A 12,276-nucleotide genomic window follows, 5' to 3' on the forward strand; every position below is an offset into this window, starting at 1 on the left:
CAGTACATTATTCAGAACTAAAGATGCATATATTTACTATAAATATGTATCTTGCATCCACTATGCACGCATGTGCTTTCTTCAGTTTTAATATGCTTGACATTTCTGACTGGTCTCTTTGGTGAGCTCCAGGCTGTGGGCTGCGTATTGGTGACACAATTCCAGACTCCAGTTGTTGGTTCCAGCTCTGGCAGGTATCAACAGGGTTGACCATGAATGGGGGAATCGTGGCCAATGTTTCTTCTTTTACCCTTGCTGTGACATGGAATCTTGGCAAGAAAATAGGCCCCAGTTTTAAGACCACTTTAATCAGGCAGTTAAGGAAATGATGAACTCACTCTCGTCTTTGGTCATTGTTGGGTGACATCAGTATGTTCCATAGTCCTTGCTCTCAGAATATCTTGCGTATATGAAAGAACTACATTAGAAATATGTGTGGAAGCCTTGACCACTTGTGTATATATACGTGTGTGTACATTGCACTTGACATTTTGGCTATCTTCTATATTAGATTAATCAATTGGGTATTTCTCCTCCTTTCCCTCCTAACAGTACGTTGGTGGTGGATATAAAGAACAAAAAGGGGGCACTGAATATTTAATGGTGAAGTCAGATTCAACAGAAGCAGAGGTGGGAAAAGGAAAACTAGTTGCTCTACTTCTGACACACATGTTTTCCATAGACTGCTGGTTTTCTTCAATTTTCATAATTACAATTTCAGGCAGTATCCTTCCACTCCAGGACCGTTATCCCATTTGTGGGTTGCCCATTTCCTGCGCATTTCCTTCCTCGGGCCCACCTTTTGGCCACATAACATTACTCCCAGTCACAATTAATACCACAGATGGTCACTGCAAAGTTTGAAAAGAAAATGAAATGGAAATCTGTTAAGGTTACTTTGTGTTAAATGAAGATATTTGGTGAGGAGAGACCCACAGTCTTGGCCAGAATGAGACTTCTGAAAGAAGCAGTTTGTTTGTTTTTTTTTCCTCATTATCAGGTATCTCTGAAGAGGTCACAGCAGTGAGCATAATGGCAGTTTTGAACTTGGAAATAAAATTGAGGATATACCCTCACTTCTGGTGAATAATTAACCAATATTTCTGAAATTATAGGTTAGACTTAAATTAAGTCAGTCAGACAGACAAAACTCACAACCAAGATTCAGCAATCAATCGTTCAGCAGAATTCAATGTGTAGGGGTTGGGTATTGCAAAACGTGTGTGTGTGTGTGTGTGTGTGTGTGTGTGTGTACATTTATGCATGGGTGTTTAGGAGAAAAGATGAGCAAGACAAAGAAGGCTTTGTGAGAGGAGGTAGGTGCAGAGCTGTGCCTGTAAAACTGGAGGAAGGAAGGGGAATGGAATTTGGATTAGTAGAGTGGCAGAGGGTGGATACACAGGACCTTGAGTGTCAGGGAGAAATCAGAAGGCAGGGAAAAGATGCAGATGTTCCTAAAAATATGTTTTTAAGCCCCTCTTCTCTATGAAACTGATGTTTATTATGAATACCTGAGTATACTTTTTCTTAGAATGAATCCTTGAAACTACTCAAGTGTATTTATAACATTCACCAAAAGACAGTCTCATTTAAGGAATAAACTGATGAACAAGTTCAGGTCAAGAGCATTGGAGGCGTCTCTCACTGGTTAGAATTTGACTTTGATGGACAAGGTTTGAAAAGAAAGGATCTTCCATTGAGAATGTACCTGAAATGCAAGCCAAATCATGGCTGACAGTCCCAAAAGATCCAACCTTGCCTCCATTTCCAGTTTGCTTTCTTCTGGGTGATTCTTTCCAGCAGTACCTACCTTCTCTCTCACTATGCCCTTATCCACATTGCAGTCTTTTCATTTGCTGCTTACCCCACAAGATGCTTGTCCCTAGGGTGTTGGACAGATCTGCTCTTTCTCAACAATCCCTTCTCAGCTCACCTTTCCCTTCATTTCTTAGAGACAAGACTTTTCTGATCATGTCACCTAAGCTGTGTACTCAGACCTGTTCACATTCCCCATCATATCACCTTCTTTACCACTTTTAAAACACAATCAGCACTCTGATTTATTTAGTTCTTTATTTTCTTTGTCTCTGCTTTAACACAAGGACCTCGGGTGATTTGTTCACTGCCATTCTCAGCATAATAGACACTCAAGAAAATAAGCAATAAATGAATGAGTGTTGGCATGGGCTCCATTATGCTAAGAGCAGAGAAAGCCCGGCATTGTTTTCAGTTCCCTAAGTGCTGAACTATTGGAAGCAGGAGGAGAGTGGTGAATGCTGAGGCCCAGGGTGGCTGGTGTTGCTATGACATTAAGCAACAGCACATCTCTTTTCCTTTATACCTCTCTCAAGTCCTAAGAAGTTGGAAAACAGCACCTCTCAGAGGGTCATTTCAAAGCGATGCACTTTAAAAGAACAATTGTGTGGGCTAGACAAATGCTAGTGAATTATATCAGGAAAAGCTGCTGGCAAGTATGTTTATACCTGTAGCATTACGGAGTGAAATTTCTACACATAATGAGTTAAGGTTCCCTGCTTTGCAGCCTGGCCCTCGAAGCCCTCACACACATTTTCTTGTGTAGGGTACCTTTCTGGATTTCACATTATTATTTCCCTTCTCAAAGTAATACTGAACAAGTCTGTCTACTCTCAAGTTATGGTACAACAGCAATTGTTAATTTGGTGAAAGGAGTTTGGAGAACCTGTTATTTTTCTCTTTGATAGGTTTCTCACAGTCTCACCCTCTGGCTAACTGTACAGAGGCCCTTGAGTTAGGTCCAGTTGTGGCTGTATTGGTTCCTAGTGCCTGGCTAAGAAATCATTAAGTACATGTTCTTCAGTCACCTGAACCGCTTTGGGTTTGTAAATGCAATGCCATGATGACTATTGATGTCTCGTTAATACACGCTGGCAATAAAATGATATGTCCATTAGTCTACTGTTGGTATACTTGATTTTTGTTTTTCCAAAGGAATTGTGGTGTCAGGACAGATCACAGCTGGTGGTAGATTTTTACTGACCTTCCTTTCTGTCTCCTTTCTATCTTCTCAATCATCATGCAACAGATCCAAGCTTCTCTTTTACCAGAAAATCCACCAAATTGCTGCAAATTTAATGCCTTATCTCGACAAGTGGGTAACTCATTTAGTAATCTGCAATGCCCTTTTCTTTCTTTAGCACTGCAGTGACAACACACATCCCTGTCAATCAGACATGAATATTGAAGGAGCCTGGAAGAGAGGCTACACGGGGAAGAATATTGTGGTGACCATCCTGGACGATGGCATTGAGAGAACCCATCCGGATCTGATGCAAAACTATGTGAGTGTTTGCTGTGGCCAGAAGTCATCACTCCTTAGAAAAAGAGGAGCTTGTATTAGGAGTGTCGAAAGGGGGAAGAGCTGCTACAGAATGTAGCAACGAATACAATGGACTCTATGTTTTGTGTCATTGTAAAATATTAGCTCTTAGAATACAGGAAGAATGTGATAACACTTTTTCACTTTTGGGTGTCCTTGGTGTTCTAATCTACAAAAAGGAAGCAATAAGGTAGCAGAAACTCCACCCCCACACCATCTGCTACCCAACAATGCCCACTCTTTTCAACAATTCATCCAGCCAGCCAGGCAACACTCTTGTCTTCGTGAAAGTGCAGACCTAGGAGTTTTTTATTTTCTCAAGTTACTTTTCTAGTCTCTTTTCCCTCTATCTCTCCTTTTTTAAAGGGCAGTAATAATTAACCTCCCTGTAGTCTGTAGGAAGCACTCCATTCCCTTTCTAAAGAAGGCACTATAAATTCATTTAGTTCTCCTTTGGTCAAGAGTTGAGTGGCTATCCTCAGCCTGCATCCAAGCACATTCAAATAAACGTGCGCCTCTTCACAGCATAGATTTTAAAGCTTAAAAGGAACTTCAGTTTACTCTACTCATTTGGTAAGTGAAGAAATTGAGGGCTGAGACTGATGTGAATTATCCAGGGTTGGAGATGAAGTCAAACTCTGGCTGCCTGTCCCCCAGCAGAGACATCTTTCTTGTCACATGCAAAGAATTTCACCAAGGGCTTTTGCTCCCTGCTGCAGATGACCGTATTTGATTAAAGACAAATAGCTTCCACCTCATTGTGATTACAGTCTTTGCATTTTTCATTTTTTCCCTCTTGAAAGAAAGTTCTCAACAATTACCTATACAATTAGCAATGCTGGTGCTCTCTCTCAGTTCTCCTATCGTGTGTTTCATGCCCAGACAGGCTAGACAGTAACCTATGTTTCCAGTTACATCAGATTCATTCCAAAGCCCTTCAAGCTGTAGTGGCAAATGAGAGGGACTGCAGGGCCCCTTTGTGTAGGAAGCAGAAATTTACCACTTTCACATATAATGTGTGTTATCCTTAATTCCCCTAAACATTTCATGTTCCATGTACTCAGACTTGCTTTCAAACACACAAGCTTCTGACTGAAAACAGAGATACATTAAAGTTAGGAGTAGTCAAAAGCATAAGCAAATTCAAAACATCCTAAAATATACGATCTATAGAGGTAAAAATTGGAACTATGGTAATGACTCAGTAAATTCCTTGGTATGCTAAAGATTTTTCATAATTATTTTTAAAAGCGAACAAATAAACCCAACTTTGTATTGGGAAATTCTTTTTCCTCATTTTGAAACCTTACCCTAGGAAGTTTCATCATTTTGGTCATTCTAAAACCATGGAGTATTAGTACAAGTCTGAACTGTAGACTCTTTTATAGTAGATACACTATCTGAAACCAGACAAAATTTAATACAGGTCCCAAGATACCTGGCAGAATAAAGATCTAATACTTATTTTAATTGGTTTGCCAATTATGTGCAAATAATTTTTTTTTTTGCAAATAATTTTTGTTCTCTAAACCTTTAAATTATGATGAAGTTGCACTCTCAAGTAACCAAGTAGGGAATAGGGAAAGAGTCTAGAGATTAAATCTGAACTAAATCATTAAATAAGAAGTACGTCATAGAAAAGGTAGTAAGTGTTAGATGACATCTTTGAATAATACACAGTTCACGAACTGGGTCATTGTAGGTATGAAGAGGAAAAGTGCAGGCATAATGGATTAGACATTCATTTGGTCTGTGTAGAATACTTCTCCACCTTAAGGGGAAAGGTACAGCACTAATTATTCCTGAAGCAGTAGTCCTTCTCTAAGGTGCCCTGACACCAGCGAACCATGAGTGTATTAGTTAACCTAGTTACTCTCTTGCAGAAATGTACTTAAGAACTCATGAAATTGGTGGGGGGTGATCAGTGGCTAATTAATGACTGCCCATTTTCCTTCCTCTCATTCTCTCTTCTGCATCACAGGATGCTCTGGCAAGCTGCGATGTGAATGGAAACGACTTGGACCCAATGCCTCGTTATGATGCAAGCAATGAGAACAAGTAAGACTCAAACGAGGGGTGATTGGCATGTGGCTGGGAAGGAGCTTTGTTTTCTGCTCATGCTGAAGAAGTTTCAAAATCCTTACTAAAAAATGAAACTTCATTTACTGCAAGATGAGCACTTAAGTGTCTTTCCACTAAAGTTTCTGAGTCAGGAAAAGGGGTAACCCACATATTAGGAATGGTTACAGGAGAGTCCCTGCGAATGCAGCATTTCCAGCTCTTGTAGCTGGAAGTAAGAGATACTACCCTCATGGTAGAGTGAACCCATTTGTTAGAGATAAGGACGCTAAAGGGAGAGGAAAAACAAAAGTGTTTCCCAATTGACTTGCATTGTTTGTGAAATTACACAAATTTGGTTGGATACTCCATTTGAGGGCACTGGCTCAGGCTTTCTTATTTGCCCTCTTCTTTCTCTAAGTGGCTGGGTTTTCCACGAATGTACATGAAGCTCCTAGACGAGCTACTGTGTTTTGTGGAATGCCGTTCCCACACCTGTCAAGAGACACAGTTTTATTCATTTTCCACTTAATATGGTACTTGGTAGAGAATGCAAATGAAAATGCTCAGAGTATTTAAATACACAGAGCGTTTAATATTCCTTGGCAAGTAAGGAGGACTGGTTTTTCTTACTTACAAAGTTCCAGATCTTTGAAAGATGAGTAGGCATTTCTGATCACTCTATCACATTAATTAACCTTTTTTTCCCTTTCTATTCCAAAGCTCCTCTAGCATAATACTTTTGTATGAATTTTTATTTACATGTTTTAGGTTGGGATCACAAAAGTTGCAAAGAGAGCTTTTTTGTCTATTTATTATATGTTATCTTCAGTTTCTTTTTTTGTCTTAGGGGAAAATTTCCCAGCTCATATCATGTGATTAAGTCAATAAGCTTAGAAAAACCATATGACCTAAAAAATTGTAACTGTGCATATGTTGTTTTGTTTCTCATCATCTTCAAAGAAGTTTCAGCAAAGTCCCTGTGGAAATAGGTTACTTGTTAATATGAACAACCAAGTAAATATGAAAGATCAGATTTTTTGGTAAAAGCTTTAATACACAAACTGATACAGACTTTTTCAGAACTTCCAAACAAAAAGATAAAGGGACTAAACTGAACTGGGTAGTTTTCTTTCATACCTAGTTGTTATGGTCTACCTTGCCATATTTAGTGAATTTCACACAAGGGGTTATAATTTCAGTTAACACAAACCAATGTTTTCTAGCCTAATTACAAATTCAGATAAAACACCAAAGAAGGGACTTGAGCCATTTAATATTTTAAAAGGCACTGGTGGTATGCAGGTATGGGGACCTAGGGAACATGAGAAATCTCTGTATTTTTAATTTTGCTGTGAATCTAAAACCTCTCTTAAAAATAGTCTGCAAAAGAAAAATAAGACACTAGTGATAAATTTCAAACATACAGTTCTTTCTGCCATACTGCAACTTGTGGATTCCTAAAAATAACAGCACGCTGAAGAATCCTAAAACATAGAGCAACAAGAAAATTGAGTTGGCATCTAATACTCAAAAATGTCATCAGTGAAGGGCCAGGTGCAGCATCTCATGCATGTAATCTTAGCTACTCAGAAGGCTGATCATGGTTCAAGGCCAGCCTGGGCAAAAAGCTGGCCCCTGTCTTAACAAATAAGCCACTTGAGGCATACATATGATCCCAGCTACACGGAAGGCTCTAGGTAGGAGGGTCATGGTCCAAGCAAAAACACACTACCCCTCCTAAAAAATAACATGGAAAACCAAAAGGGCCAGAGGTGTGGCTCCAGTGGCATAGTGTTTACCTAATAAGTTCAAGGTCCTGAGTTTAAACCCCAGTAAATACATAAAAGTACTGTTAGGATGGTGCTTGTGTGCCATCACACCTATTATCACTCACATGCCCACCATCCCAAGTGCAAAAGAGAAAGTAAGAGAGAAAAGAGATAAATCTTATGACCAAGAATTAAAAAAAACAAAAAAACAAAGAAGAAAGAAGAAAAATATAAGCAGGTGGAGAGAAAGTAGAGAAATTTAAGCCGAATAAAGAGTGCCCCAGGATGGCTCTTGTCAAAAGGGTGGCAGTTTGCCTGTTGTTCTGAAGTAGAAAGTGAGTTATCTGAGGGCAAGGACAAGTTGAGCACCACATGTGGCTAACCATGAACCATTGTGCCCCTAAGGCATGTAGTTGTGTGTTTGCTCTTCTCCTACATGGCTCAGTTCATCTGGGTATGTTTTCAGCAATCACCTAGAGTTTCTCAGACAAAATAATGCATAATGAAATGCAGATTTCACATATGCTCAGAATCTTCCCTAACATATCAATCATAATGGAAGAAATTGTTTTTTAAAAGCAAGCAATATAGCAGACCTGACTATATATACCCATGCACTCAATTTATCACATCAATATTTATGTAGAGAATAGAGAAGGAGGAAAACTAGTTGAAAAGTCTAGATCATACTAACTCCCAAAGTGTCCTTGTGTAGGGTGTGAAGGGGCCAAGAGACACTCTCGGTAAAAATGAAGACCAGTGTGTTGATCTCTGCAGCTCGTATATGAGTCTATTTTGCACACAGAGACCTTTTGAAAGTCTCTGTGGTAATGGTGACTTTTCTCCAAGAGTGTGTCTGTACTAAAGACAATTCTCTGAGTATTGTCTTTGAAGGCTTTTTACAGACTATCTTCTTAAAATCATGTTCTCTGTGAGGATTCCTTTTAAACTTCACTACTCCTTTGTTCAAGAAGAACCACTGTGGTCACAGTCACGCCGGGATATTTTAGTGTGTCCTGTTTTGTCCCATTCTATGCCTCTCTGTGGTTCATTGAGTTTAATAAAGTTTGAATTTTAGAGGATGCCCACCCACATCATCTCAGATGTGTGCTGAGGTTTATAGTCTTGATAGTGAAATAACGCAGTTTTGGAGGTTCAAATCCAACACCCACTACCTCTCTTTTGTCGATGTCAGTAGTCCCCTAGGGTATCAGATGTCACTTTAGCTCCTCTCGATGGTTCTGCCTGATTTTTTTTTTTTCTTGTCTGACCAAGAGCACATATTCAGGCATTTACAGTTAAAGTATCCTAGCTGCTCATTAGACCACATTTCTAGATATTACAGATGGATCTGTCTAAGCATGGATTCATAAGTAGATAATTCTGTTTGGGTCATAATTACTTAGCATTAAGAATAAAAGAGGGTTTATAGTTCAGAAGACTTGACTTTTAGCCCTAGCTCTCCTGGATTAACTATATGGCTTTTCGGTCTAACTACTCTGAACTCTGGTACTTTAAAAAGAATCTCTAAAGTAACATAATAATACTTATCTCTAAAGCATAACAATAAAATGTGTAAAACACCAAGCTGACTACATAATAGGTGCTAGATAATTACAGCTGTTATTATTGCAATTATGTGTTCTATTCATATATCTAATTCTTGATAATCAGTTAAAATTACAATTATCTCAAAGTATGTGTGCATGTGAACATTCCAAATCTAACTTAAGTCTTGGAAGTCTGTTTATTTCTAGGGTTAGGTTTAGATAGAGTTTTCTGCTTCTTTGAGGCCTGGAAGCTGTGATTCTTTTTGGTGCAGAGTCTGCTTTTTCCCCCATCTCCCTGGGTAGAGTATGAGTTCTTGAATTGGATATAAAATGCTTAAAGGAAGGAATTTCTAATCCTTGCCAGAATAGGGAAGCTGAGACATAGGCTCCACATGTCACCTCATTGTATAGTTCAACCAATAGACTCAGGACTATATTTGGCATTTTTTCAGCAAGTATTTGTTGAGCCCTTGCTTTGTGAATGGCTGTGATGAATCACTGAATACAATGATGAAATAATGCAGTTACAAATGGGTTGAATTGGGAGATGTCTTAGAAACTGAGGCCTAAAGGTTTTTCAGTACTAAAAGAGAATAAACCTCCAAAGCTTTATGCGAATCATCTAATGCCAAAGCTTTGGACTGAAGGAAATCACCTCTGAAGTAAAAAAGTTATGAAATTCCTTTTCTTATCACTTTTACAAGTTCCCAAATGATTTGACAGACCTAACTGATGCTAAAGAAATAACATTGTAAGAGAAGACCATGAAAACCTATCTTCCCATTCATCTTTGCCTTCATTCATATTAGCTTACATTGTTGTGTGCTTAAAATAAATAATGCTTGTCTACAAATGAAACAGTGTCCTGGCATTTCATACCACTACTCCTATTTCTGATAAATGAATTATTGATGTCTGAGTTAGATCATCCCTTCCCTGGGTTGCTTCCTGTTAAATGTTCTCTCTCTGTAAGCCATAGCAACACGTGTGACAGGAGATGAAACCACTGAATTATATTTTGGATGTGTGGTATGTGGCTTTCAAAATAAACTAACCTACAGGTTAAAGATTCATTTTTCTAAAAGGAATGAATTTTTTCATTTTTGTTTCTGATCTCTATTTCTAAGGTAGATTTACCAGAGTAGATGGAAATACATTTCCTCTGGTTCTTTAGTCTTTCACACATTGTTTCTGGTTTTAAGAATGTTGCCATGTTGCAGAAATGAAATTGTGCATGGCCTTCTCTTTCTCATTCATGCACGACTCTTGTCTGGGGATCGTGTTCCCAAGCAAAGCCAATGAATGTAGCCAATATTTTTCTGACTAAAAGGGAAATACACTAACTCTGTGCTAAAAAGAAAAATTCACAGTACAAGATCTGTGGCCTTAACAAGTAGAAGCATTATTTCTGCTTATCAAGGATTTGGTCAAACATGATAAGATAAAGTTTATTATAAGGCTTTGTAGGTCAGACAAAGGCTACTAAGAAAAGTAGGGCTAGTATCAGTCCGAATTGTTTTCCCAAATATTTTCAAAATTTTTCCTTTAATACTTTTGCAAGCAACATCTCCAATATACTATACCAGTAGTTACTACTAGATCGGTGATTTCCAAGTGAATTTATTTAACATTGACTATAAATATATATCACTAGAGGTTTATTATATACAAAACAAATACTCATGAAAAATACCTTAGAATTTTTTCACATACACCTGCCACAATTCACTTAGCTTGCTTTATAACAAAATATCTTAGACTGGATAATTTATGAACAATAGAAATTTAATGCACCATTCTGAAAGCTGGGTAGTCCAAGATCAAGGCAGCAGCAGATTCAGTGTCAGGAGTGGGTCCCTTCCTCTTGATGATACCTTCTTTATGTCCTCACTGCTCAAGGCTCCACTTCTTAATACCAACACATTGAGGATTACGTCTCAATGAATCCAGCCATGAATTTTATGTTCAGGAAAAAAACTTGCAAAAACTATTTTAGCGAATTCATGCCTATATTTATGGCTTCAGCATGTATGAAATTGAAGCAAGTAACATTTTTGATCATCTTCTAGCTTCTGGAAGTGACCTCACATGGGAAGTTGCAGTGCAGTAGAAAAAGGTTTTCAGGTTAGAAGCCAGGCATCCCTTCTCCATCAACTCAGCAGGCATTAGTCACCAAGGTCTGACAATTCTTTCTATTTAATTCCTCCAGTTTAATAGCTTGCAAAAGCCTTACAACCTTGCCATCTGTCCACATGAGTCATTATGTTATTGTGTCCCCCTTCTCTTATTTACATTCTTCTAAGTCTCCTAAGTGGCTTCCTAGTTTCTGGTCTTATCCTTTCCCACCACATGAGTAATATTTCCAAAGCAAAATGAGAACATTGAAATCCTCTTATGTCTTGACATACATAAAAAATACAGTGACCCACCTTATCCCTCATTAATGACCCTGTTCTGCTGTTTCCATTGCTTCTCCTTCTCCTTCACCATCACTCATTAGCCCTATAAGACCTGGAGACTCTCTTGAATGTGTACCACCTGTCCCCAGAGTTCCTTCTCCACCTTCACCTCATGCCTCTTCTGCCATGACTTCTTTCACCTTCCCTGATCACAGCTGGATCCTCCTTCAATAAGTTTTCATAGCACCTATGAACTTATTGTTACTTTTATGAAGCTTCTTGCTGCAGGTTGGATCACATTTACCAGTGTAGGGAAATAAAAGGCAAGAAAACATTCTAAGGTGATTTTCAGTTCAGTTTGTCATATAAAACTAGATTTGGTCTTTCTTAAGTACTGATCTTAATTGGTTCCTCTAGATAAAGTAGCAAAATGATGTATTCGGATTGCTCTATTAGATGATGTTACATATAGTAGGCCTTTGTATTGGATGTATTTTTTTTTTTTTGAACTTCCACCCTGATCTATCTCAGGAAACTGACTTTTCCAGACTGTATTAGTGGGCTTCCTTGCCCTCTGGCCTCTCACTGGGTTTGGCCAATGGAAGGTTTAGGTAGGAGATGAATGGGGAGGTAGGAGAATGAAGAAAGGGGGTATTTATTCTCTCCTCCTTTGTTGGGTCTTGGGGTTTAGCTGCATCCCAAAGATTATAATTCCTTTCAGGCGGCCCTAAGAGTAATCTATGAGCTGCTCTCTCTGGATACAGTAACCATATCAGTAACCAGAATTCTATAGCATGTGTTCCCTCAAACCCTGTCTGCATCTTTATAAAGTCCCTTGAACAAATACGTTAATGATTATAAAAGAGCCTAGTATTCAGTGATAGGCCTTGACTGACAGGCATTTGTGTCCTTAAACATGTATCTTTAGTAGAGTAAAAGAGAATATGCTCAGATACCTCTGAGAAAAAAATAATTAAATTCATCAGAGTCATCTAAATGGTGTTTATCCTTTAATGAAAACTGAATAAATAAAGAAAACACTTATCTAACCTCAAATTTCTATATACCTGTTACCCAAAGTATAAATATTCATCCTTATAAAATAATACATTAATTATTCCAGGGCTTATAGTCATGAT

General features: G+C 38.4%; 1 protein-coding gene across 5 annotated transcripts in view; it reads left to right on the forward strand.

Annotated features, from left to right (window-relative positions):
* Positions 1 to 12,276, forward strand: part of Pcsk5 (proprotein convertase subtilisin/kexin type 5) — a 413,349-nt gene that overhangs the window by 121,852 nt on the left and 279,221 nt on the right. For all 5 annotated transcript variants that reach the window (XM_074052070.1, XM_074052071.1, XM_074052074.1 and 2 more), the window contains 2 exons: positions 3,177 to 3,320; positions 5,340 to 5,416. In XM_074052070.1, the coding sequence (XP_073908171.1) occupies positions 3,177 to 3,320; positions 5,340 to 5,416 (221 nt within the window). The remainder of the gene's footprint in view (positions 1 to 3,176; positions 3,321 to 5,339; positions 5,417 to 12,276) is intronic.

This window comes from Castor canadensis, chromosome 13, assembly GCF_047511655.1.
Source record: "Castor canadensis chromosome 13, mCasCan1.hap1v2, whole genome shotgun sequence".
Lineage (NCBI taxonomy): Eukaryota > Metazoa > Chordata > Mammalia > Rodentia > Castoridae > Castor > Castor canadensis.